This window comes from Gorilla gorilla, chromosome 23 (assembly GCF_029281585.2).
Source record: "Gorilla gorilla gorilla isolate KB3781 chromosome 23, NHGRI_mGorGor1-v2.1_pri, whole genome shotgun sequence".
Taxonomy (NCBI): domain Eukaryota; kingdom Metazoa; phylum Chordata; class Mammalia; order Primates; family Hominidae; genus Gorilla; species Gorilla gorilla.
The window spans coordinates 22,947,079-22,973,221 of NC_086018.1; the positions used below are offsets into that span (position 1 = coordinate 22,947,079).

Consider the following 26,143-nt stretch of genomic DNA (forward strand, 5'->3'; position numbering starts at 1 on the left):
CGAACCCCTGACCTCAGGTAATCCACCCGCCTGAGCCTCCCAAAGTGTTGAGATTACAGGTGTAAGCCACCATGCCCGGCCACTTTTCCCCTTCTCAAAAGTTAAGTATGTTTGTTTTGAAAGGAACCTTTCAAAAACTCTTTTGTAAACAAAACCAGTGTTGCTTGAAGTTGAAAAATAACAGTAAAAATTAAATACAATAAAAACAATCAGCTGCTACTACAACAGCTAATGGTCTGAGCATGAGGCTGTATTCCTCTGTTAAATTGGGAGATGAGCAGATGATGGAGATGTAGGTGTTAAAGTCATAGTGGCACCCAGCAGAGACTGTCTAGCAACTTCTGAAAGCTCCCATGAGGATTAGAAAGGAAACCATGCGCTTTAGTGCTGTGCCTGGATACCAGAGCCTCCTAAAGTCGTCTTGTGTCCCAGGTGGCTACCTCCCACCTCTCAGGATCTCAGCCCTGCCCCACTCAGTCTGTCCTGTGCCAGGCACTGACTAGGTTCTAGGAAGGGGAATTGAGAGTGGAGGGGTGTATCTTCTGGGTAGAGTGGGATGGGGTTGGATGAGTGATGTAAATTGTGTTAGGGGGAGAGTCTCAGGCTTTTCTCCTATGCAAGGCATTGAATGAAGTCAATTGCCCTGGAGGGTTGGAAGTCATTTTGGCCCAGGAAATCAGCATAGGCTTCCTGGAAGAGGCCTTATTTAAACGGCTCTAAAAGGATGGGTGGGAATCAGGCAAATGGACATTGTGCTGGGGGTAAAGGGCTGTCTATGAAGAAGGAATAGCATGAAAAAGACACTCAAGTCATTGTATTTATTTGAGATTGTGAGACTGTGGTCAGGGTCTGCTGTATTGACTAGGTTGATTGTTTTTTGGGGGGTGTTTGGGAAGGCGTGAATACCTTGCCCAAGGCAAGGGACAGTGGGAGCTATTGATGATTTTAGTGCTGGGGAGTGATCAGACAGACCTTCCCAGGATTTGGAGCTTTGCCAGCCAGTGTAAGCTTATTCTTTCAGAAATCTATTTGTACTTGGAGGGAATTATTTCTTTATATTTCCTGCAATGCAATATGCACATCTCAGTCTCCCTAAGGAGAGAGCGTGTTATGCTTAGATTTTTCTGAGTCAAGCATTGTGCTGCTGTGTTTTATGTTGAACTGAGCTTTGGGGTTGAGTTTCCTCTGCAGTGAACACCAGTTCCAGGGCTGGGTCTTCCTTCCTGCCCCCTCTTCCTACACCAGGCTGGACACACACAGCCTCTGGGCTGGTTCCAGACTCACTTGTCTCTGTCAACTGTTCCAGTTGCCCTTGGAAACCTTCTAGTCAAGCTTAAGATGATCCTGCCATAAAGCAGGGCCAGTAAAACTCCAAGTGAGGGCAAGGCCTGGTTTATTGCTCATGAGACATCTTTACTGGGTCTGCCCTAGGGGAGGGAGTAAGAACCCTGACCTCCAAAGCTTTGAATTGAGTCACCATGGGAGGTGTTTTCCTTAGGTGTGATTCTGCATATATCCAAAGCTCCAGAAGAAACGTGCACCCTTGGAACCAAATAGCCCACTTCTAGGCAAAATTTCACTTGGGAAAATAATTGTATGTGGATGTACATTGCAATGTTGGTTTTAAGGTTCACTAATTGACAGGTTGACCATTAAAGATCCAGTAGTGGGGGATGGATTATCTAATATTTATATAATGGAATACGATGAAAGCTGTAGAAACTGCTGTATAGGGTGTATAGCTATTGTCCTGAAAGATGGTCATGACATAGTTTGAAATGAAACAATAACAACAAAAAACAAGTTTCTAAATAGGATGCATGATCTGATTCCATTTTAATTTTGACCATGAGTTCCTGTTTTTGTTGGAAATGTCTACGTTGTTGTACATCAGAATAGTGGGATTTAGGAATTTTTTTTTTTTTGAGACAGGGTCTTACTCTGTCACCCAGGCTGGCGTGCCATGGTGCAGTCATAGCTCACTGCAGCCTCAAATTCATGGGCTCAAGCAATTCACCTCAGCCTCCCAAAGTGCTGGAACTACAAGCATACACCACCATACCTAGTAAGTTATTTTATCTTTCTTTCATAACGAATCTTGCTATGTTGACCAGGCTGGTTTCTAACTCCTGGCCTCAAGCTATCCTCCTGCCTTAGCCTCCCAAAGCATTGGGATCACAGGTGTGAGCCACCACACCTGGCTGGATTTACGATTATTAAAAACACTTTTGTTGGTGTGTATTGAATTTTTCTGTCGTCATCATGTGGAATGCCTAAAGAAGTCTAGTGGAGGGGTGAGGCTCAGCCAGAATACTGTAAGAGCTTTGGGTATTTGAAAGAGGACATCACACCCTTGGGGGAAATCCAGTCTCTCAGGAGGCTAAGATCTCCCCAATCTAAAGCAGGGGTCAGCAAATTTTGTCTGTAAAGAGCTATAGTATGTATTTTAGGTTTTCTGGGCAATATGGCCTCTGTAACAACTACTCAACTCTGTCACTAAGGCAGAGTCATGGATAAAGGCTCTTGAAGGAAGCCATAGATAGTCTGGGCAACATGGCGAAAGCCCTTTTCTACAAAAAATTTAAAAAATTAGCAGGTCATGGTGGTGCATGCCTGTAGTCCCAACTAGTTAGGAGGCTGAGGTGGGAAGACTGCTTGAGCCCAGGAGATTGAGACTGCAGTTAGCTGAGATCATGCCTGGGACACAGAGCAAGACCTTGTCCCTTAAAAAAAAAAAAAAGCAGCAGCAGCAGCCATAGATAATATGTAAATAAATGTCTGTGGGTGTGTTCCAATAAAACTTTATTTGCAAAAACAGACAGTGGGCTAGTTTGGCCTGTGGACTCTAGTTTGCCAATTTCCGATCCAGAGAAAAACAAGGGGGGAAACAGCAGCTTAATTAATGGTTTCAGTGAGTGGTCAGCCAGTCCAAAAATAGCACAAATTGCAGGAAGGAACAAGCCAATGAAAGTTGAAAAGGCGGATGTTAAGCAGAGGAGTAAAGATAAGTTGTAACATTGTTTCTCCAGATCAGCAGCTGCACTTGGACAAGGGGCCTGGGGTGAGGCAGTTTGGATTATGCTTTAGAGGGCCTAAAAGGCGAATCAGCATATTAAAGGTTCTGAAAAGTCCCGCTGGAAAGACACCTGTTTATTACCATTGTTGAACCCAGCATTTCCCGCAGTCTTTTAATATACCACAGAATGCTTCTGTGGGTGTGAGTGTGCCCTACCCCACATCCCATGGTCCAGGGGAAGTTTGGGGAAGGCCATCTCAAGCTGTTCCCCTGGATCCCAGAGTCAGAAACACCAGATGTGCTGTACTCTAATGATGGAATTTACACAGGAGTCAAGACTTTGCTAATTATGGCAATTCTTACAGAAACAGTACACACTCCGTATGAAAATTAGCTCTGCTGCTGCTGTCATTGCAAAGTAAGAATTTGATTTAACCCCCTCAACTATTTTTTATTGAGCACTGACTTTTTAAGGAATCACAGGGGCTTCCTTTTTTTTTTTTTTTTTCCCCAGACGGAGTCTCGCTCTGTTGCCCAGGCTGGAGTACAATGGTGTGATCTCGGCTCACTGCAACCACCACCTCCCGGGCTCAAGCGATTCTCCTGCCTCAGTCTCCCAAGTAGCTGGGATTACAGGCATGCACCACCAAGCCTGGCTAATTTTTGCATTTTTAGTACAGATGGGGTTTTATCATATTGGCCAGGATGGTCTCGATCTCCTGACCTCGTGATCCGCCCGCCTCGGCCTCCCAAAGTGCTGGGATTACAGGCGTGAGCCACCGTGCCCAGCCAAGAATCACAGGGGCTTCCTTAAAAGAGACTAAGAACACACATCTCACAATCCAGAAAGTTGTTCTCCCTCCGGGGAATGTGTCAGTTGCAGAGAGAAGTGGAAAACACAGAACCGATGAGTTGCGGTTGAGCCGAATCAGAATCACGGAATCTTAAAAATGACAGGAAATTTAGCAAGCCCTGCTCAACCTCTTGTGTCTGAGGCCCAGACTAAGGCAGGGAGGGGCTTGCCCAAAGCCGTCACTGCAGGTTCATAGAGGAGGTGGGACAAAAACTAGGGTGAAGGACATGGATTCCATTTTTGCAAAATATCCAGAAATGGCAAATCCAGACAGACAGAAAGTAGATTATTGGTTGCCACGGCCTGGGGAAGAGGGGAATGGGGAGTGACTGCTAAGTGAGTATGGGATTTCCTTGGGGGTGATGAAAATGCTTTGGAACTACATAGGGGTGATGGTTGTGATGCACTTTGGGCCAGCCCCAGAATTGGGGCTTCGCCTGGGAGGGTTCTTAGATTCACCCAGGAAGGAATTCAAATGAGCCAGTGGTGTTAAACAGCAAGTGTTATTGAAGCAGCAGCATACAGCAGCAGAGGTGCTGCCCCTTGCAGTGCAGGATTGGCCTATAGGCCGTGTGCCCAGAGTAGCAGCTCAGAGGCAGTTCTGCAGTCATATTGATACCCACTTAATTATATGCAAATTAAGGGGGTGGTTTATGCAAAACTTCATAGAAAAGGGTGGTAACTTCTGGGTTGTCAGGTTGTTGCCCTAGAAAGGGGTGGTAACGGCTGGGCGCAGTGGCTCATGCCTGTAATCCCAGCAGTTTGGGAGGCTGAGGTGGGCGGATCGCCTGACGTCAGGAGTTCAAGACCAGCCTGGCCAACATGGCGAAACCCCGTCTCTACTAAAAGTACAAAAGTTAGCTGGGCCTGGTGGCAGGCGCCTGTAGTCCCAGCTACCCAGGAGGCTGAGGCAGAATTGCTGGAACCCAGAAGGCAGAGGCTGCAGTGAGCCGAGATTGCGCCACTGCACTCCAGCCTGGGCGACAGAGCAAGACTCCGTCTCAAACAAAAAAAGGGGGTGGTAACTTCTGGATGTTGCCATGGCAATGGTAGACTGACATGGCACACTGGTGGGCAGGTCTTACAGGGAGGTACTTCTGCCCTGACCTGTTTTAGCTAGTCCTCAATTTGGTCTAGTGTCTGAGCCCTGCTTCCAGAGTTTAATTCCACCTCCTACGTCAGTTGCATGATATAAATGTACTAAATGGCGCTGCATTGTGAACTTGAAATGGTTGAAATAGTAAATTTTATGTTATGTGATTTTTACCCCAATTTTTTAAAAAGTAGGATGATTGAATAATTTATTGCCCAAACCTAGACATCTTAGTAAAATGGGCTTATCCCAGGTAAACCAGAAGGTGGGATCACCCTAACTAAAACCATCTTGTTCTGGCTCCTAAGCCAGGGCTTCTTACTCCCCGATGCAACCTAGACTCAAGTTTACAAAAGTGTCTTCAGTGTAACAAGTGTTACATCTGCCCCATCAGGGCACCTCCCATTTTTAGAAAGTTGAACTTCTCCACAGTCCTGCTTTCCCCCACAGAGGGTAAATGAATAGTGCTTGCGCTCTAATAACCATGTTTATCTCATGCCTTTGGGCCTTTGCATATGCGTTTCCTCTGCTGACACCAACCTCCTCCTCCTCCTCCTCTGCTTGGCTGACTTCTCTCAGTCTCAGTTGCGATATCTTCTCTTCTAGGAAAGCTCCCCTGACCACTCTTTCTTTGGGCTTGTATAACCCCCATGTCTGCCCCCATCAGGGCACCTCCCAAATTTCAGTGTTTCCTTTCCTCCTCCCCTACTAGAGTGTGTCACCGTTGTGATTAGGAACGTTCCCACCGCATTCCCTGTCCAGGCATAGCCCAGCGTAGACCATGAGGGCTTTTAATAGAGATTCGCCTGAAGGGCATGGGCCCCCCCACGTGGTAATTAGAGCTTAAGCATTTGGTTCCCATTATGTTTGTTTTTTAGTTGTTTGTAGGTTTTTGCTTTTTTTTTTAATTGCAGTAAAATGTCCATCACCTGAAATTTACCATTTTAACCATCTTTAAGTATACAGTTTGGTGGTATGAAGTACATTCACATTGTTGTGTGACCATCATCACCATCCATCTCTAGAACTTTTTCATCTTCTCATTTTGAAACTCCGTATCCATTAAACAATAACTCCCCATTCCCCAGCGCTGGCAACCACCATTGTACTTTCTGTCTTTATGAATTTGCCTATTCTAAACACCTCATGTAAATGAAATTATGCATACAGTATTTGTCCTTACATGTCTGCTTATTTCACTTAGCATAATGTCTTCAAGGGTCATCCGTATTGTAGCGTATTGTAGAATTTCCTTCCTTTTGAAGGCTGAATAATATTCCATTGTATAAGGATAGATTACATTTTGTTTATCCATCCATTGATGGACATTTAATTGTTTACACGTTTTGGTTATTATGAATAATGCTGCTTCAAACATGGGTGTACAAATATCTGCTTTCAATTTTAGGGGGGTATACTCTTAGGAGTAGAATTTCAAGATTCTGTGTTTAATTTTTTGAGGAACTCCCATACTGATTTCCACAGTGGATGTGCCATTTTGTATTCACAACACCAGCAAGGTATAAGGTTCCAATGTCTTCACATCCTCTCCAATAGTTGTTTTGTGTGTGTGTGTGTTTTAATTAAGTAATAGCCACTCTCATGGGTGGGAAGTGCCTTTTACATTTCAACACCGTAACAAGCAGTTGTTTTAGTTAAGCCCATGTGGATTTTGGTAGAAATCTGACAGGAAGGCAGGGTGGGATCCACAATTCCAGCCACCCATGGGCAACTCACAGCACTCCTCCAGCCTCAGTTTACTCATCTGTAGAATGGAAGTTGTAATAGGACCTGCCTCTTTGGGATGGTAAAGGGATGAAATGAAATAATCCTTGTAAAGCATTTAGTGTAGTGTCTGGCACATGGTGTGAGCTTAATAAACGATAGTTATTTTTATGCTTTGCTTCTGAAAGCAGGCAGGAGATAGTCTTAGCACCTCTACCTTTCAAATTGATGATGGAAAGACAGCTCAGAGGAAAACCTCTGGTATTGAGATGTAAAAAAAAATTGCACAAGCAACATTCATGGACATAAAAGGAATTTAAAAATTTACCAACAAGTCCAACCCAGGTCTCTAACATGTGTTTTTTTTTCCCATTGTCCCTGTTCTCTTCCAGACCTCTGTCATTTGTGTAAACAACCTTTGCTATTGTCATGGCCTTGAATACAAAAAAATATATCCCTTCTGCTTCCCCTACCAATTATCCTAAGTGCTTCCACTTTCCTGTGCATACCCCCTTACCTTTGGCTGAGATATGTTCTTTCAGAGTTTCCCTATTATAGTTAAGGCAACCATCTTTTCTGATTCCAAACTCAAGACTTGTGATGTGATAGGATTTTTGTGCAGGCTGGGAATTGGAGGTCTGCTCTTCCTGCTGACAGGTTGCAGCTTTTGTGACATTTCACATGCTTGTAAGTCCTGGGTTGTTTCAACTAGGTGTTATTGCCAGTGGTATGTTCTTGCTGTGTTTGGTTAGATAACACTGCAAAGGACATCTTTGTGCATATAACTTTTGGATTACTTCCAGAGGGTACATTTGTAGAAGTGGGATTACTGAGTTGAAAAGAAGTAAGTGTTTTGCTGGGGTGAGGGGAAAATATTTGATTTGGAGTCAGAAGACCTGGATTCCAACCCCACCTCTACCCCTCACTAGCAGTGGGAACTTGAACTGGCTGTTTCTGGACCATATTTTTTTTCTCATCTTAGAATGGTGGTAATTAATCATTTGAACAGCACAAGTTGTTGAGAAGATGAATGAGAGAAGGCACAAGATGCACAGTCATTTAGCATGGTGCCTGACTCTTGATGTGGGTCTCAAAAATGTTAGTTGAAAGTGAATATTGCCGAATTGCTTTTACAATTTACATTGTCGCTAGGACCAGGTAAGGAAATCCATTTTCCCACACTCATGTCTACATTGAATAATATTTTCTTCTCTTCAGGTGTTTTTTGCACACCGACTTTATGCCCCTTATGGTTCAGACTCCAGATATAGCCATGAACAGGACCCAGGACCCTTCTTGCTAGGAGCTCACAGTCTAGTGGAGGAAACAGAGGTAGTCACCAGGTATTCCTCAGTGCTGGGCGAGGGGGAAGCAGGAAGTGAGATATTGCAGCACAGAGGAGCACCTGAACAAGCCCCACTCATGGAGCATTAGAGAAGGCTTCCTGGAGGAGGTGGCATTGAGATTAGGCAGTGAGCTAAGGGCAGTGCAGAGGCATGAAGGCGAGAAAGCGTACACTGTGTTTTGTGGCCTGTCTGGGGTTCATTGTGCTGAAGTACGTGAGTGTCTGTGACAGACAGACAGATGGGGTGCTGTCAGTCATTATAATGAAGCTGGGGAGACGAAGAGGATCTGGATCCTGTAGGGCCTTGGGGAAGAAGTGTGGCCTTTATTCAGAAGGCATCAGGGAGACACGGGGGCGTTAAGCAGGGGAATGACATCCTGGCGCTTGCACATTGGAGACACCCCTGGCTACTGCTAGGTGAATGGATTGGAGGAGGCCACAGCTGAGGCAGAATCGTCAGTGAGGAGGCTGATTTTATTTTATTTTTAAGACAGGGTCTGGCTTTGTCACACAGGCGGGAGTGCTGTGATGTGATCTTGGTTCACTGCAACCTCAGCCTCCCAGGCTCAGACAATCCTCAGCCTCCTGAGTAGCTGGGACTATAGGCATGCACCACCACACCTGGCTAATTTTTGTATTTTTTAGTAGAGATGGGTTTTTGCCATGTTGCCCAGGCTGGTCTTGAACTCCTGGGCTCAAGTGATCCTCCCACCTCCGCCTCCCAAAGTGCTGGGATTATAGGCATGAGCCACTGCGCCTGGCCAGAGGCTGATTTTAAATGTCCCTTCTCAGTGAAATCTTCCCTAGCTAACCTTTCTCACATTCTCTCTTTTTCCGTCACTTATGTAACATCCTGGAGCTTGTCCTTACCTTTTTTTTTTTTTTTTTTGTCCTTTTTTTCATCTTCGTGAATGTCCATTCCATGGGAACAGGGTTTTCTATTTGTTTTGTTCACTGCTGTGTCCCTAGCGCCTGGCCCAGAGCCCGGTACATAGATGCTTGATAATTGTGTATTGGAAGGAAGGAAGGAAGGAGCTAGGTCCACAGTCATGAGGATACAGATGAGAGGATGCACATACTCCAGTGATACTTGACATTTTGATTGGGGCCCTTTCTGGAGGACAGACCTCCTGTGCACAGCAGCCCTTCTCTGGGAGGACACCAGCGTGCACTTTGCCAATCCGTTCCTGGCTCTTTTTCATTTTTTTTTGGGATGGAGTCTCGCTCTGTGGCCCAGGCTGGAGTGCAGTGGTGCGATCTCAGCTCCCTGCAAGCTCCACCTCCCGGGTTCACGCCATTCTCCTGCCTCAGCCTCCCGAGTAGCTGAGACTACAGGCACCCGCCACCATGCCCAGCTATTTTTTTGTATTTTTAGTAGAGATGGGGTTTCACCGTGGTCTCGATCTCCTGACCTCGTGATCCGCTTGCCTCAGCCTCCCGAATAGCTGAGACTACAGGCACCCGCCACCACGCCCAGCTAATTTTTTGTATTTTTAGTAGAGATGGGGTTTCACTGTGGTCTCGATCTCCTGACCTCGTGATCCGCTTGCCTCAGCCTCCCAAAGTGCTGGGATTACAGGCCTGAGCCACCATGCCTGGCCCCATTCCTGGCTCTTTGCATGGCTCACTGCACAGGATGGATTTGCAGATTTGGGGGCTAAGGTCACATTCCGGAAGATGCTGGAAGGTGTCAGGACCAGCCCACGCCCCTCACCAGATGGTGGCATTCCCAGGAAGTGGCAACCAGAGACAACTGAATAAATGACTGATAAGCTCTCAGATCGAATTTAAGGGTGTAATTATGAAAGATCTTCAACAGCTGTTAGAATGAATCAACACCTCTGAATCTGGGAGAAAAGCTGCCAAACTGTTTGGTTTTGAATGGAAGTGCTTTTCTTCCCTTCTCTCTTGTGAGGCTTCAAGCTCAGTGGCTGCGTCCCCAGCACCAAGTACAGAACCTGGCGCTTGGGAGGGAGGCAGTGAGCGTTGGCAGAAGTAGGGTCACAAGAGTGGACAAATGAATGCTTTCGAATGACTCCTGTTGAATTTTAGCACCTGTTGCTCTTGGGTGACTCCCTTCTCAGACAAATGATTTTTTTTCCTGCATGAAATAGCAGAAAATGGGAATCTTGCACTTTGCAAATTAAGCTTGGGGAGATCAAGCTTGTGGACTTGGCAAGTTCAGCAACAGTAGAGAAACACTCATTGCCAGCCCACTGCCTGGGGTCAGCCTGATGTCCCCTCTCTCATGGTCCTACCATAGCCTCCTGACCTTCCCAGATGGATGCCTTTGTTGTCCATCTGTTCACCGTGCTGCCCTCCATGATAATTTACATACATGTGAAACTAGAGGTGGCTCAGACTTGGTTTCCCTTCTTTCTCTGGGGAGGTCTTATTGACTTGGCTTTGGTCATAATGGTCAGCTAATACACTGTTTAAAAAAGAGGCCGAGGCCGGGCTCGGTGGCTCACGCCTATAATCCCAGCACTTTGGGAGGCTGAGGCGGACGGATTACGAGGTCAGGAGATCCAGACCATCCTGGCTAACACGGTGAAACCCCGTCTCTACTAAAAATACAAAAAAAAAATTAGCCGGGTGTGGTGCTGGGTGCCTGTAGTCCCAGCTACTTGGGAGGCTGTGGCAGGAGAATCACTTGAACCTGGGAGGCGGAGGTTGCAATGAGCTGAGATAGCGCCATTGCACTCTAGCCTGCGTGACACACCGAGACTCTGTCTCTAAATAAATAAACAGCCAGATGTGGTGGTAGGTGCCTGTAATCCCAGCTTCATGGAGGTTAAGGCACGAGAATCACTTGAACCTGGAAGGTGGAGTTTGCAGTGAGCCGAGATTGTGCCACTGGACTCCAGCCTGGGCTACAAAGTGAGACTGTCTAAAAATATAAAAATAAAAAATGAAATAAATAAAAAATAGTGAACATGTCCACCCCAAGAATAAACAGCATCTAGCCTCTCCGTGAGTGGGCTTCAGAAAGGTTTTCAAAGAGGCTAACATCTCTTAAATCAAGTGTAACATATGTGATAACATTTAAAAGAAGACTTCAAAGCATACAGTTAAATTGGTTTCCTTGTATTTTACAGCAGGTTAAATGAAAACCTGAGAATCATAGGTTTCTAGGTTTGGCTAGGACTTTAAAATATTACGGAGCCATCTACTATGGTGGTTTAAAAACTCCTTTTACTAGGCCGGGTGCGGTGGCTCAATCCCAGCACTTTGGAAGGCCGAGGCGGGCGGATCACAAAGTCAGGATTTCAAGACCAGCCTGGCCAACATAGTGAAACCCCGTCTCTACCAAAAATATAAAAATCAGGCAGGTGTGGTGGCATGCACCTGTAGTCCCAGCTACTCAGGAGGCTGAGGCGGGAGAATTGCTCGAACCTGGGAGGCAGAGGTTGCAGTGAGCTGAGATCACGCCATTGCACTCCAGCCTGGGTGACAGAGTGAAACTCTGTTTCAAAAAAAAAAATCCCAAAAAACTCCTTTTACTTTTCTTTGTTCATTGATTTATTAATTCATTCATTGACTCACTTGTGCAACTGTGTTTACATATCAGACATCTGCTAGGCATTTGCAATGGTAACTTGAGAGGCAGTTCAAGATACAAAGCAGATGACGGGTCACAGAGGCACTGTTTAGTGTAGAGGAGCGTGGACCAAGGGACTTAATTTATCTTGTCCTTCTCCTTTTACTTCCATGCAGTATAGTCACTGAGGTGGGTTCAAGGTTCCCAAAGTGGGGTGACATTTGTGTACCATTGATCCTAATTCAGCAAACAGTTGCTCTTGGTGACTCTTTTCCCAGGAAAATCCATGCAGAGAAGCATTCATTCCACATTTGGGCAGGTGAGCTGGTGTGACAGTGTGAGGTTAATGTGGATGTAGTAGGTGCCTGCCCTCTGGGTGGAGCTCCTCTGTGTGGCCCAGTGAAACTGATAGAGGTCTTTGGGTGAGGGTTGGTGGATTGAGCCTCTGGCTTGTGAAACTGATAGGGGTCCCTGGGTGAGGATTGGTGGATTGAGCCTCTGGCTTGTGAAACTGATAGGGGTCCCTGGGTGAGGACTGGTGGATTGAGCCTCTGGCTGAGCATTTCACAGCTTTTTGATTCTGTCATTCAGTAGTCACAGCCACAGCTAGAGTAACTCATCTTATGTCCCAGATTGCTTAGAGTCATTTGGCATGAGACTCATGGTATCTGGACTTATTTAGCATCTTAGAGAGTGGGCAGCAGGGGCAGAAGAAAATTTCTTCATTCATTTACTTATTAACTCAGCAATGATTTATTTCTCTATTCAATAATCATGTATCTGGTGCTTTTATGTGCCAGGCTGCTGTGCTAGCCACTAGGGATTTGGGGTGTCCTCTGGCGGGGCTTACCATTGAATGGGAGAAGCTGATGTGAAGGATGATGTCGTATTAAACGTAACAGTGCAGCTATGCTAAGTCCTGCCAAGCCTCCGAGTGTATGTGGTGCTCTGTGAACAGGTAGGAGGGGGTTGTACCGGGTTGAAGGGAGACAGAGATGTGTGAACTGTGGTCTGTGTCTGTGTGTGAGCAAGATGGTTGTCCCAGAGAACAGGCATAGCATGTGCAAAGGCCCTGAGGAGGCATTTGGAGGGCTTCAAAGAGGTGCAATGTCCAAATACCGCTAATGTAGCTACCAAGTGAGTCAGCACCTTGAATGCTCAGTAGCTACCTCCTCTAAGTCAAGTGAGTTATGCAGGACCACCAGTTCCAATTCTAGGCAATCAGTCCTATTTGCCCCCACATCCTGCATTTAAAAAGTGACATTTGTTACCCAGTTGTAATTGCTTGTGTGTGTATGTGTGTTTCTTACAGAAGACTGTGAGTTGCATGGTTGCAGGGGATGTTTCATGCTCATCTTTGTACACACCATAGGTGCTCAATAAATGTATCAGAGAACAGGGAAGATTTTTATTGAGCATGTACTGTGGGCTCAGCACTATTTATGCACACGTACATATAAGGCTACAAAATCAAAAAGCCAAAAGGAGCATACGTTTTACAAGCTGGAGTAGATGCCAGCGGATGCATTTGGAGCTTGAAAGCTTTTGTGCCGTCTGTTCCCATACTGCCAGAACTCCGGAACTGAGGCTGTCATCCTGTGTCTCCTTAGACCTGCTGAAACTCAGCCTGCTGGGACGAGTCTTCTTTCCCCCCTCTTGTTTCTGCCATGGAAGTGTGTGGACAACCCCATTCATGATGACATGTGACACTACTGGCTTTCCCCTGCAGTCACACCCCCTGACCCAGGGCCTGCCAGCTTGGGTAAGTGGGGCCCATGCTTGACCCAAGCTTGAGGGCTGGAGTGTCCAGGGGCATGGAGAGTGCCTGTGAGTTCTGCCAGAGAATTTTCTCTCTGTCCTTTGAATCCTGTCATTGTTCCGTGTCTCATGTCCTGGCTATTACATATGTATCCTCAATCAGGGTTTCCAGAGGTCACAGGTGCTCTCCCAAAAGGCCAATGGCCCTGATTCTGGGTGGGATTCTGGAGCCTTAGAACTCTGGTTGGGATCTTTGTGTATGGAAATTCTCCAATTCTCAGATTCTTCGTATCTGTCCCTCCATTCTACCTCTAACCGTGTCTAGACAGTGTTCTCCAGTTTGGGGAGATGGAATCTGTTAGCACCATCGAGCGTGTAAGGAAGAGAAAATATCAAAATCTGTCTGCCTTTCTTTCCTGGAGGCTGCTGAGTGAGTCAGAGCCGGGGGAGCAGTGTGGGGCCCCAAGGAAGGGAAGTGGAGAGGCTTCTGTTTAACTAAAATACCTTCTACTTTTTTAGTCCATCTAGGTGGGGGCTGGCTGGGGGCAGTTTCACAGGGAAGAAAACACTGGCATGAAGAGAGCCCGGGGGATCGAGAACAGCAACTTACCTGGCACTTTTTAAGACCAGAAAGGAATAAAAAATAATTTTTAAAAAGACAGAGCTGAGGCTGGGTGTGGTGGCTCAAGCCTGTAATCTCAGCACTTTGGGAGGCTGATGCGGGCGGATCCCCTGAGGTCAGGAGTTCGAGACCAGCCTGACCAACATGGAGAAACCCCACCTCTACTAAAACTACAAAATTATCTGGGCGTGGTGGCACATGCCTGTAATCCCAGCTACTCCGGAAGCTGAGGCAGGAGAATGGCTTGAACCTGGGAGGCAGAAGTTGCTGTGAGCCAAGGTCGCGCCATTGCACTCCAGCCTGGGCAGCAAGAGTGAAACTTGGTCTCAAAAAAGAAAGACAGAGCTAAGTGGGTGGTGGACTTGAGGTTAGGTTTCAGCTGGGTGATTGTAGGCAAGTCTGGCGACCTCTCTGGGCCCTTTCCCTTCATCTCCATGAGGGAGATAACGATCATTCCTTCATTCTTGACTTTTGGAGTTGCCGGAGGGTTAATGAGAGAGGAGGTCCCCTGCTTTGAGAAAACAGATCTCATAGCAGGGTGAACAAGAGGCTTATGCCCCAAGCTACTACAAAATGGGGTCTCCTAATTGTACCCACTAAATAGGGTTGTGAGGAGGATGAGATGTATAAAACACAAGAAGCATGTGGCATAGCTCGAGATCTCACTCATGGGAAGACCTCACTGTTGGACGTTTCTCTTTCTATTAAGAGTATGAAGGCAGTCAGCATAATATGCGTGTTCAACAGAAAAGAACCACAAAGCAAACAAATAACGAAAGCAGGTTGAGTGACAAAAATGAGAATGGCTTCTTTTTATGGCATCTGGAAGGGTGGGGGAGGGGAAAGAAAAGGGACAAAGGGATGATTGGGTGGGGTTGGTGCCTAGGGCATGGGTTCCAAGGTCACTAACCAGCTTTGTGCTCCCAAGCACTCCTGAGCTGCATTGCTGTGTGACCTGCAGCAGGTTGCCTTCTCTGTGCTAGGTGCTTAGCACACACTTGTGATTAGGATCACCTGGGATGTGGGCAGGCTCTGCAGTGGGAAAACAGGGTAACAGGAGTGAGGAAATGTGAGGACGCTGCCACTGAGGCCTATTCAGGGAGGAGCATGTGTGGCATGAATTTGGTGTCAAACCTGGTTTTAAGTCCTGACTTCGCCTCTTGCTTCCTGGGTGACTCCAGTTACTTGGCCTCTCTGAGCTGGTTTCCTTATCTGTGTAGCAGAGATCACTGCTTTTTGCCATTAAGTGCTGGCCTCTAGATTAGCTGTCCGGAAAGTCCTCCAGAGTGTTGATGCCTTTTCTACACCCTTGGAGCTGGAACGAACTTCAGGGATGGGCGTTTAGTCCACTCCCCTCGTCCAGAGCTCAGAGACGGGGAGAGGCAGGCCCAAGCCTGCCTGGTGAGGTCAGCAGAGGGCTGTCGTATGGAATCTGGGGCTCAGGACTCTGTCCCATTTCTCTAAACCATTCTGCTTCAACCCAGACACTGACTGTTTTCCAAATTTACTTGTTTGTTTGTTTTGTTTGTTTAGCAATTGCTTCTCCATTCTTGAAGTTCCTAACCCCCATGAATCCACAACCATAACCATGGCCACGCGGGTCGAGGTGGGCTCCATAACGCCCTTGACGGCCGTGCCAGGCCTGGGCGAGATTGGCAAGGAGGAGACCCTGACGAGGACCTACTTCCTCCAGGCCGGCGAAGCCTCTGGGGCTCCCCCAGCCCGGATCTTGGAAGCGAAGAGCCCCCTGCGGAGCCCGGCCCGCTTACTCCCTCTGCCAAGGCTCGCCCCCAAACCCTTCTCGAAGGAGCAGGACGTGAAATCTCCTGTCCCGTCTCTGCGGCCTAGTTCAACTGGACCTTCTCCCTCTAGGGGGATCTCTGAGGAGCCAGCAGCAAAGGATCTGGACAACAGGATGCCCGGCTTGGTGGGGCAGGAGGTGGGCAGTGGGGAGGGCCCGAGGACGAGCTCGCCCCTCTTCAACAAGGCTGTGTTCCTGCGGCCCAGCTCCAACACCATGATTCTCTTCGAAACCACCAAAAGCGGCCCCGCTCTGGGGAAGGCGGTCAGTGAGGGGGCAGAGGAGGCCAAGCTAGGTGTGTCCGGCTCCCGGCCTGAGGTGGCTGCCAAGCCCGCCCTGCCCACCCAGAAGCCTGCGGGGACCCTTCCCCGGTCAGCTCCCCTGTCTCAGGACACAAAACCACCTGTACCCCAAGAGGAGGCAGGCCAAGACCATCCTCCCTCAAAGGCCAGCAGTGTGGAGGACACGGCACGCCCCCTTGTGGAGCCCAGGCCTCGCCTGAAGAGAAGGCCCGTGTCTGCCATTTTCACGGAGTCCATTCAGCCTCAGAAGCCAGGCCCCGGCGCAGCGGCCACAGTGGGCAAAGTGCCACCCACCCCTCCCGAGAAGACGTGGGTGAGGAAGCCCAGGCCCTTGTCCATGGACCTCACGGCCCGGTTTGAGAACAAAGAGGCCTTACTGAGGAAGGTGGCCGATGAAGGAAGTGGACCCACAGCAGGGGATATGGCTGGGCTAGAGAGGCCCAGAGCAGCGTCCAAGCTGGACAGGGAGTGTTTGGTCAAGGCGGAGGCTCCTCTTCATGATCCTGATTTGGACTTCCTGGAGGTGGCCAAGAAAATCCGTGAACGGAAGGAGAAGATGCTTTCGAAGCCGGAGATGGGCAGCCCCAGAGCCCTGGGGGGTTCATCTGGGGTCACCCCCAGCAATGACCAGAGTCCCTGGGAAGAAAAGGCCAAGCTGGACCCAGAGCCAGAGAAGGCTGCTGAGTCTCCCTCACCCAGGCTGGGAAGGGGCCTAGAACTTGCTGAGGTTAAGAGCAGAGTGGCGGATGGGGAGGCCCCGGCAGGGGGAGAGTGGACCTCCAGGAGGAGTGTCAGGAAGTGCATCAGCCTGTTTCGGGAGGACAGCACCTTGGCCTTGGCAGTGGGGTCTGAATCCCCCCTGGCCACCCCTGCGTCCCCATCGGCGGCACCAGAGCCGGAGAAAGGGGTTGTGAGCGTCCAGGAACGGATCAGAGGCTGGACTGCCGAGAGCTCCGAGGCTAAGCCCGAGGTCAGGAGGAGGACGTTCCAGGCTCGGCCGCTGTCGGCGGATTTGACCAAATTGTAAGTAGGCACATCCCACACCCCTCTCTCAGCCGCCCACCCACACACCCTGAGGAAAAGGGAACCAGGCTCCATGCTGGGCACCTGTCACCCCCCTCAGTTTACCCATAGCCCAAGAGGAGGTAGTGGCAGGATCCATTTCTCAGATGAGGAAGGTGAGGTGCGGAGAGGCAGTGCAGCTCTCCTCTGGGTATGGCCAGCCGGGGGGCCCGGAGCCCAATTTTCATGGCTTTTCTCAGCTTCAGATGTACTGTGTGAGTAAAGTGGGCGGTATGTGCCCATTTCATGGAGGCAGGGCAGAAGGGTGAGATACTGTGGGGAGGTGGGAGCTGGATGGCATTCCAGCTCAGCCTGTCTCCATAGCTAAGCCTTTCTTCCCTGAAGTCAGAGAGAGAACGCTTAAGATTGGGCCTAAGCCTCTATGAGTGGCCCAAAAAATAAACTCAGAGGAGTCAAGGTAACTTGGGCTAGTCAGCTGGTTAATACTGATATTCTACGTCATTTGGTTAATAATGATATTGTAAGTCAGTTCGTTAATACTGATACTCTTAAGTCAGTCGGTTAATAATGATACTCTAAGTTCGTTAATAATGATATTCTAAGTCAGTTCGTTAATACCGATGTTCTAAATCAGTTGATTAATACCGATGTTCTAAGTCAGCTGGTTAATACCGATGTTCTAAGTCATTTGGTTAATAATGACGTTCTAAGTCAGTTGGCTAATAATGATGTTCTAGGCCGGGCGCGGTGGCTCATGCCTGTAATCCCAGCACTTCGGGAGGCTGAGGCGGGTGGATCACAAGGTCAGGAGTTTGAGACCAGCCTGGCCAACATGGTAAAACTCTGTCTCTACTAAAAATACAAAAATTAGCCAGGCGTGTTGGCAGGCGCCTGTAGTCCCAGCTACTGAGGAGGCTGAGGCAGGAGAATCGCTTGAACTTGGGAGGCAGAGGTTGCAGTGAGCCGAGATCACACCACTCCACTCCAGCCTGGACAACAGAGCAAGACTCCGTCTCAAAAAAAAACAAAAACAAAAAACAAAAACAAAAAAGATATTCTTAGTCATTTGGTTAATACTGATGTTCTAAGTCAGTTGGTTAATACTGATGTTCTAAGTTAGTTAATAATGATATTCTAAGTCAGATGGCTAATAATGATATTCTAAGTTGGTTGGTTAATAATGATATTCTAAACTTGGCCCACCTCCGACATCTCTTCTTTGTTTTCCCACAAGTGGCCACAACAGAGAGATGCCACTCGGCATGATCGACTGGCTCTTAATGGCATGCATTCCACTGACATACTTTGTCCAGGGTGGAGCTTGCAAAGGCAGGATCTCTGGGCAGACTGCCCTCCCGGCCCTGGGAACCAGGACAGCCAGCCAAGCCAAAGCTAGACCACTGGCCCTCAGTACTTTAGAATAACTGGAAAAAATATCAGTGCCTGGGCCCCACCCCTAGATATTCCGATTCACTTGGTCTGGGGAGGGTGTTCTGTTTTGGTAGTTTTTATTTTATTTTTTATTTTTATTTATTTATTTATTTTTGTGACCCAGGCTGGAGTGCAGTGTCGCAATCTCGGCTCACTGCAAGCTCCGCCTCCCAGGTTCACGCCATTCTCCTGCCTCAGCCTCCCAAGTAGCTGGGACTACAGGCGTCAGCCGCCACGCCCAGCTAATTTTTTGTATTTTTAGTAGAGATGGGGTTTCACCGTGTTAGTCAGGATGGTCTCCATCTCCTGACCTCGTGATCCGCCCGCCTCAACCTCCCAAAGTGCTGGGATTACAGGCGTGAGCCACCACGCCCGGCCTAATTTTTGTATTTTTAGTAGAGACGGGGTTTCACCATGTTAGTCAGGCTGTTCTCGAACTCCTGACCTCGTGATCCGCCCGCCTCAGCCTCCCAAAGTGCTGGGATTACAGGCATGAGCCACGGCACCCGGCCTGTATTTTGGTAGTTTTTAAAAGCTTCCAAGTCGATCTTATGTGTAGCCAGGGCTGACAACCCCTGAATTAAGATATCAGAGAAGGACACCTATGCCACGGTCCTAATATGCTTCCTCTCACTATGTCATGGAAGAGCCTTGGAGAGGCCGTGTGATTATCCCCATCTGACAGGTGGGGAAACTGAGGCTCTGAGTTTAGACAGAACTCCTCTCAGCCTCATATCCCAGGAGGCAGACCCTGGGTTGCTGAGTATGGGTTAAGTTTAAGTGGTTTGATTTCTCTGCCTTTCCTTTTCTTCAAAGTCCCCAGCTTTGAACTAAACACGTGCTACATCTTCAGGTATTTACACCAGAGAGCTCTCCAGAGATGGAAAGATTCTAGCTCCACACCCTCTTCCCTTTTTGAGGTGGGGAAAACGAGGCCCAAAGAGGGCCCTGGTGATCCAGAGAGGCAGAGACAGACCTGGGCCCCCACACATTCCTTGACAGCCCACTACCCTTCAGTCTGGGGGCTGCTCTGAGGTGGGGCTGCTGTTTTACCTGGCACTGCTAACAACAGCCATTCATTATCCCTCCTGGGGCATCTTCACTCTTCCCTGAACGCCCTCACGTAGCTATTAGGGCCTTGAGTAGCCTCTTATCTGCCCCATAAAAGGGATGGGGAGGTGTTAATTATTCATGTTTTATAGATGAAGAAACAGAGGCTCAGGTGAGGTCACAAGCCTAAACCAAGCTCCCCCAGTGAAGAGGCAGTAGAGCTGGGACTAGCACCTGGGTGTCTTCCCCCAGCTGGGGCTCCTTCCACCCCAGTAATGCTGTGTTTGAGGTAGGCTCTCCCCACTAGGCAGTTCTCCTTTTGGTAAGCGGAAAGGAAATGTCCTTTCTGAAGGTTACTTGGCCTGGCCTCCTGAGCTGGTGTGTGGGCTGGGGGGAATAACAGCTTCCAGCTCCATAAAGGTAACTCAGATCTCTGTACCAGGTTTTCAAGTTCAGCTTCCAGCAACGAAGTCAAATATGAGAAGAGTGCTGAGCTGAGCGGCGAGTTTCCTAAGGAACCGAGAGAAAAGGTAAGGAGTGGCTGTGTAGCACGTCTCTCATTAACCAGCGGGCAGTTATGGCTGCTGGAGAAAGAGCCTCCATGATCTTCTAGGCCCCAGGAAGACTCAGAAACGTGTCATGCACATGATAAAACATTTTTTCTTCTAATGTTGGGACTTTGAAGTCCCTTTTGGCATGAAGAGTTGTGATTCCCTACTCCCAGGTGTTTAAATGCTGTTTACAAATGTTATCAGGCATTTTTTTTCTTCGCAAAGAGGCAGAGGGGCATGGCTTTCTTATATAGGAGTGCCTGCTTTGTTAAAATACTAAAATTTAGGTTTAAGATGTTAATAGAAACTCTTTCAAGGTCCTTCATAGTGGTTCTTATTGCCTTCCCCCTACTTACCACCTAGCCATAGAAGGAAGAAGTAGGTGGCTGGGCACAGTGGCTCACATTTGTAATCCGAGCACTTTGGGAGGCTGAGGTGGAGGGAGGATTGCTTGAGCCCATGAGTTTGAGACCAGCCTGGGCAACATACTGAGACTCTATCTCTAAAAGAAAAAAAATTTTTTTTTAATTAGCCAGATGTGGTTGTGCACGCCTATAGTTGTAGTTAAGGCTGAGGCAGGAGGATTGCTTGAGCTCAGGACTTTGAGGCTGCAGTGAGCCATGATCATGCCACTGCACTCTAGCCTGGGCGACAGAGTGAGACTTGTCTCTAAAAGAATAAAAATATAAATTAAAAAGAAGTAGGTTACCAGCAATTAAATTGCTTGAAAAGTATTTTTATTTCATCTTTTTAATAAGAGAAAACTCATAAAATTGTCTCCTAGCGAAAACTGGTTTGTGGTTGATGCTTTCTGCAGAGTCTTAGTTGTTTTTTTGGTTGGTTGGTTTTCGTTTTTTTTTTTTTTTGACGGAGTCTCCCTCTGTGGCTCAGGCTGGAGTGCAGTGATGTGATCTCGGCTCGCTGCAAGCTCCGCCTCCTGGGTTCAAGCAATTCTCCTGCCTCAGCCTCCCAAGTAGCTGGGACTACAGGTGCCCACCACCATGCCCGGCTAATTTCTTTTGTATTTTTAGTAGAGTTGGGGTTTCACCATGTTAGCCAGGATGGTCTCGATCTCCTGACCTCGTGATCTGCCCGCTTCGGCCTCCCAAAGTGCTGAGATTATAGGTGTGAGCCACCGTGCCTGGCCCAGTTTTTTTAAAAACAGCTTTAATTGAGATACAATTGACATACAGGAAAGAGCACAGATTTAACACATTCAACTTGGTGAGTTTCCTATGTGCGTACACCTGTGAAACCACCATCACAGTCAGAATAGCGAACATCTCCATCCCAGGCAAAAGGTTCCTCATGCCACTGTGTTTTTTTTTTTTTTTGGAAACGGAGTTTTGCTTGTTGCCCAGGCTAGAGTGTCGTGGTGCGATCTTGGCTCACAGCAACATCCACCTCCCAGGTTCAAGTGATTCTCCTGCCTCAGCCTCCCGAGTAGCTCGGATTACAGGCACCCACTACCACGCCTGGCTAATTTTTGCATTTTTAGTAGAGACGGGGTTTCGCTATGTTGGCCAGGCTGGTCTTGAACTCCTGACCTCAAGTGATCCACCCACCTCGGCCTCCAAAAGTGCTGGGATTACAAGTGTGAGCCACCACACCCGGCCACCACGTTGTAATCTCTCCCTTCTCCTGCTCTTCCCAGCCCATCACAGGTCTGCTTTCTGTCCGTGTAGATTAGTTTCCATTTTCTAGACTTTAATATAAATGGAATCAGTCCTCTTTTTTTTTTTTGCCCTTGCTTGTTCACTCAGAGTAATTATGTTGAGATCATTCATGGTGTAGCATGTATCAGTAGTTCATTCCTTTCTGTTGCTGACTAGTATTCTATTTGTGTGAGTAGACCACAATTCGTTTATCCATTCACCTTTTGATGGACAATTGGGTTGTTATCTGTTTGGGGCAATTACCAGTGAAGCTGCTGTGAACATTTGTGGACAAAGCTTTGTAAGAGCTTCTATTTCTTTTCTTTTCTTTTTCTTTTTTAATTTTTTAAATTTATTATTATTTTTTATTTTTGAGATGGAGTCTCGCTCTGTTGCCCAGGCTGGAGTGCAATGGCGCCATCTTGGCTCACTGCAAGCTCCGCCTCCTGGGTTCACACCATTCTCCTGCCTCAGCCTCCTGAGTAGCTGGGACTACAGAGGCCCGCCACCACGCCTAGCTAATTTTTTGTATTTTTAGTAGAGATGGGGTTTCACCGTGTTAGCCAGGATGGTCTCCATCTCCTGACCTTGTGAGCCACCTGCCTCGGCCTCCCAAAGTGCTGGGACTACAGACATAAGCCACTGCGCCTGGCCTTTTTTTTTTTTTCTAATTTTTGAGACAGTGTCTCACTCTGTTGCCTGGGATAGTACAGTCACGTGATCTCAGCCCACTGCAACCTGTGCCTCCTGGGTTCAAGTAATTCTCCTGCCTCAGCCTCCTGAGTACCTGGGGACTACAGGCACGTGCCTCTATGCCCACTTAATTTTTTGTATTTTTAGTAGAAATGGGGTTTCACCATGTTGGCCAGGCCAGTCTTGAACTCCTGACCTCAGGTGATCTGCCTGCCTTGGCCTCCCAAAATGCTGGGATTATAGGTGTGAGCCACCGCATCTGGCCAGGACTTCTATTTTCTTTTCTCTTGGGTAAACATCTAGGAGTAGAATGGCTGGATCATATGGTAGATGCATGTTTTATGTTTTAAGAAACTTCCGTGGAGTTTTAAAAATAACACCAGTGCTTGGTTTCAAGCTTGTACCCATCTCAGTAAATCACCAACAAAAGTGGGCTGGCTTTGAATGGCAATACCCACCACCACTCTTGGAGGCAGCGGTTTGCCCTGCAAGTTTTATTGTTGCATTTTCTGAATCATTTCTTTGAAAATGGTTAGGAGTGATACCATTTAAGTAATTAAAGCTCCTTATATTTGTATTAAAATGCTGTAGTGACAGCAGGAGCAAGGGCAAAAAGGCTGTGTGTGGCGAGAGTGGCAAAACGTTGATTGTCATTAAATTGGGGGGATGGGTTGGGCAAGTTCATTATTTTCTCTGTAATTTTGTGTATGTTTAAAACTTTAAAGAAAGGAATAGTTAAGAAATAAACCCTTGCTTTACATGTGATGAGATTTTATCTCTATAAGTAGACTTTATGTGTGTGTGTATGTGGGTGTGTTTATTGTAGTAAAATACACATAACAGGCTGGACGTGGTGGCTCATGCCTATAATCCCAGAACTTTAGGAGGCCAAGGTGGGAAGATTGCTTGAGGCCAGGAGTTTGAGGCTGCAGTGAGCTCTGATTACGCCACTGTACTCCAACCTGGGCAACAGAGCGAGATGCTGTCTTTATTTTATTTATTTATTTATTTATTTATTTATTTAGAGACGGAGTTTCACTCTTGTTGCCCAGGCTGGAGTGCAATGGCACAATCTCGGCTCACTGCAACCTCTGCCTCCTGGGTTCAAGTGATTCTCCTGCCTCAGCCTCCTGAGTAGCTGGGATTACAGGCATGCGCCACCACACCCGGCTAATTTTGTGTTTTTAGTAGAGACAGGGTTTCTCCATGTTGGTCAGGCTGGTCTCGAACTCCCGACCTCAGGTGATCCACCCACCTTGGCCTCCCAAAGTGCTGAGATTGCAGGCATGAGCTACCGTACCTGGCTGAAATCCTGCCTTTAAAAAGAAAAAAAGTACACATAACATAAAATATATGATTTTAACTATTTTTAAAGAAAAATAAAGAATTTGTGAAATTTACAAAATTTACAAAGTTTCAAAAATTCACAGTCTTTCTAATATATATATAAATAATACAAAGAGAGTTCTGAAAGGCTCTTCAAGGATCATAACCCATTGGTAAGAGCTGTTATCCAAGAAAAGGGACTGGTATTTGAACAAGGGAACAAAAATGATTTGAACTTTGGCCGGGCGTGGCGGCTCACACCTGTAATCCCAGCACTTTGGGAAGCCAAGGTGGGTGGTTCACCTGAGGTTGGGAGTTCAACACCAGCCTGACCAACATGGAGAAACCCCATCTGTACTAAAAATACAAAAAAAATTAGCCAGGCCTGGTGGCGCATGCCTGTAATCCCAGCTACTCGGGAGGCTGAGGTAGGAGAATCACTTGAATCTGGGAGGCAGAGATTGCGGTGAGCCGAGATCGCGCCATTGTACTCCAGCCTGGGTGACAAGAGCGAAACTCCATCTCAAAAAAAAAAAAAATAAAAAATAAAAAAAGCTTTGAACTTTGTATTGTTTGGATTCCTTTACAATCAGAATGGATTCATATATTGTTTATGTAAAATTTACGTATTAAAATATAAACAGTCCAGGTGCGGTGGCTTGTGTTTGTAATCCCAACACTTTGGGAGGCTGAGGCAGGTGGATCACTTGAAGTCAGCAGTTCAAGACCAGCCTGGCCAACGTGGTGAAACGCCGTCACTACTAAAAACACAAAAATTGGCTGGGTGTGGTGATGCATGCCCGCACTCTCAGCTACTCGGGAGGCTGAGGCAGAAAAATCGCTTGAATCTGGAAGGCGGAGGTTGCAGTGAGCTGAGATCGTGCCATTGCACTCCAGCCTGGGCAAAAGAGCAAGACTCCATCACAAAAATATGTATATATGTGTATATTGCAAAAATATATATATGTGTATATATGTATATATGTGTATATGTGTATATATATGTGTGTGTGTATATATATTTCAACAAAGGTTTACAGTCAGTGTTTTTAGAGCAATTCAATGACATTCCATCATCTACAGTAGGGGTTAGCAAACTGTACCCCTGCCCTTATTATAACCATTTTAAAGTGCACAACTGAGTGGCATTAAGGACGTTTTCAGTATTATGCAAGCATCACCACTATCTAGTTCCAGAATCTTCTGTCACCTCAAATGGAAACCTTGTGTCCTCATCTCCCATTCCCAGGCATCCACTAATCCACTTTCTGTCTCTATGGATTTACCTGTGATGTGTATATATATTTTTATATATATATATTTATATTTATATATATGCTGTATATAAATGGAGTCTTATATAGCTTTTTGACTGGCTTCTTTCGCTTAGCATAGTATTTTCAAAATTCATCCACGCTGTAGGATGAATCAGTATTTAATTCCTTTTATTTGTTTATTTTTTTAGACAGAGACTCACTCTGTCACCCAGGCTGGAGTGCAGTGGCACGACCTCGGCTCACTGCAATCTCCGCCCTCCAGGTTCAAGCAATTCTCTTGCCTCAGCCTCCTGAGTAGCTGGGATTACAGCCGTGTGCCACCATACCCAGCTAGTATTTTTAGTAGAGAATGGGGTTTCACCGTGTTGACCAGGCTGGAGTCTTGAATTCCTGAACTTAGGTGATCCGCTTGCTTTGGCCTCCCAAAGTGCTAGGATTACAGGTTTGAGCCACCGCACCTGGCCTTTAATTCCTTATAAAAGACTATTATTATTTTATTTTATTTTTTTGGTATAGACAAGGTCTCACTATTTTGCCCAGGCTGGTCTTGGACTCCTGGACTTAAGCGATCCTCCCATCTCAGCCTCCCAAAGTGCTGAGATTACAGGCGTGAGCCACCGCGCCTGGCTGGATCTGCCTCTTTCTATGGTAACAAATGCCTGTGCAGTAGTCCATCGTTTGGAGATAATTGAAATTTAGCCAGTGCCTTTCCAGTGAGCATTCAGGTTGTTTCTGTGTTCTTTTGCTTGCACCAACGGTGCTGTCTCAACTTTCTTGTTTGTGTAGGCTTGTGCATGTGGACAAAGTCCTGGGAGGAACTTGGCCAGATAAAAGGAAATGAGTATTTTAACATCAGGATAGATACATTGCTTTGCCCAAGGTCGGGTTCATTTATGTTCTCTCCAACAGTATCTGAGTGTCCATTTCCCCACATCCTCACCCACACTGGGTGTGTTCATTCTTTTCAATTTTATGGTATTTCATTGTTTTAATTATACAAGCAGCCCTTTCAATTACTCCACTTTTTCCTTTCCATCTCAAATCCTTAAACACTGAGGTGTTTCTTTCTCTTTTTGTTTCT

At 47.0% G+C, this 26,143-nt stretch overlaps 1 protein-coding gene across 3 annotated transcripts in view; it reads left to right on the top strand.

Annotated features, from left to right (window-relative positions):
* The window catches only part of KIAA1671 (KIAA1671 ortholog), a 244,275-nt gene that overhangs the window by 59,772 nt on the left and 158,360 nt on the right, over positions 1-26,143 (top strand). For 2 of the 3 annotated variants that reach the window (XM_019018653.4, XM_055375353.2), the window contains exons 2-4: positions 13,184-13,335; positions 15,487-17,079; positions 20,003-20,090. In XM_019018653.4, coding sequence (XP_018874198.3) covers positions 15,542-17,079; positions 20,003-20,090 — 1,626 coding nt within the window. In that variant the 5' untranslated portion in view covers positions 13,184-13,335; positions 15,487-15,541. Of the gene's footprint in view, positions 1-1,932; positions 2,066-13,183; positions 13,336-15,486; positions 17,080-20,002; positions 20,091-26,143 lie in introns of all 3 variants that reach the window. The other variant, XM_055375349.2, reaches the window with a different exon arrangement.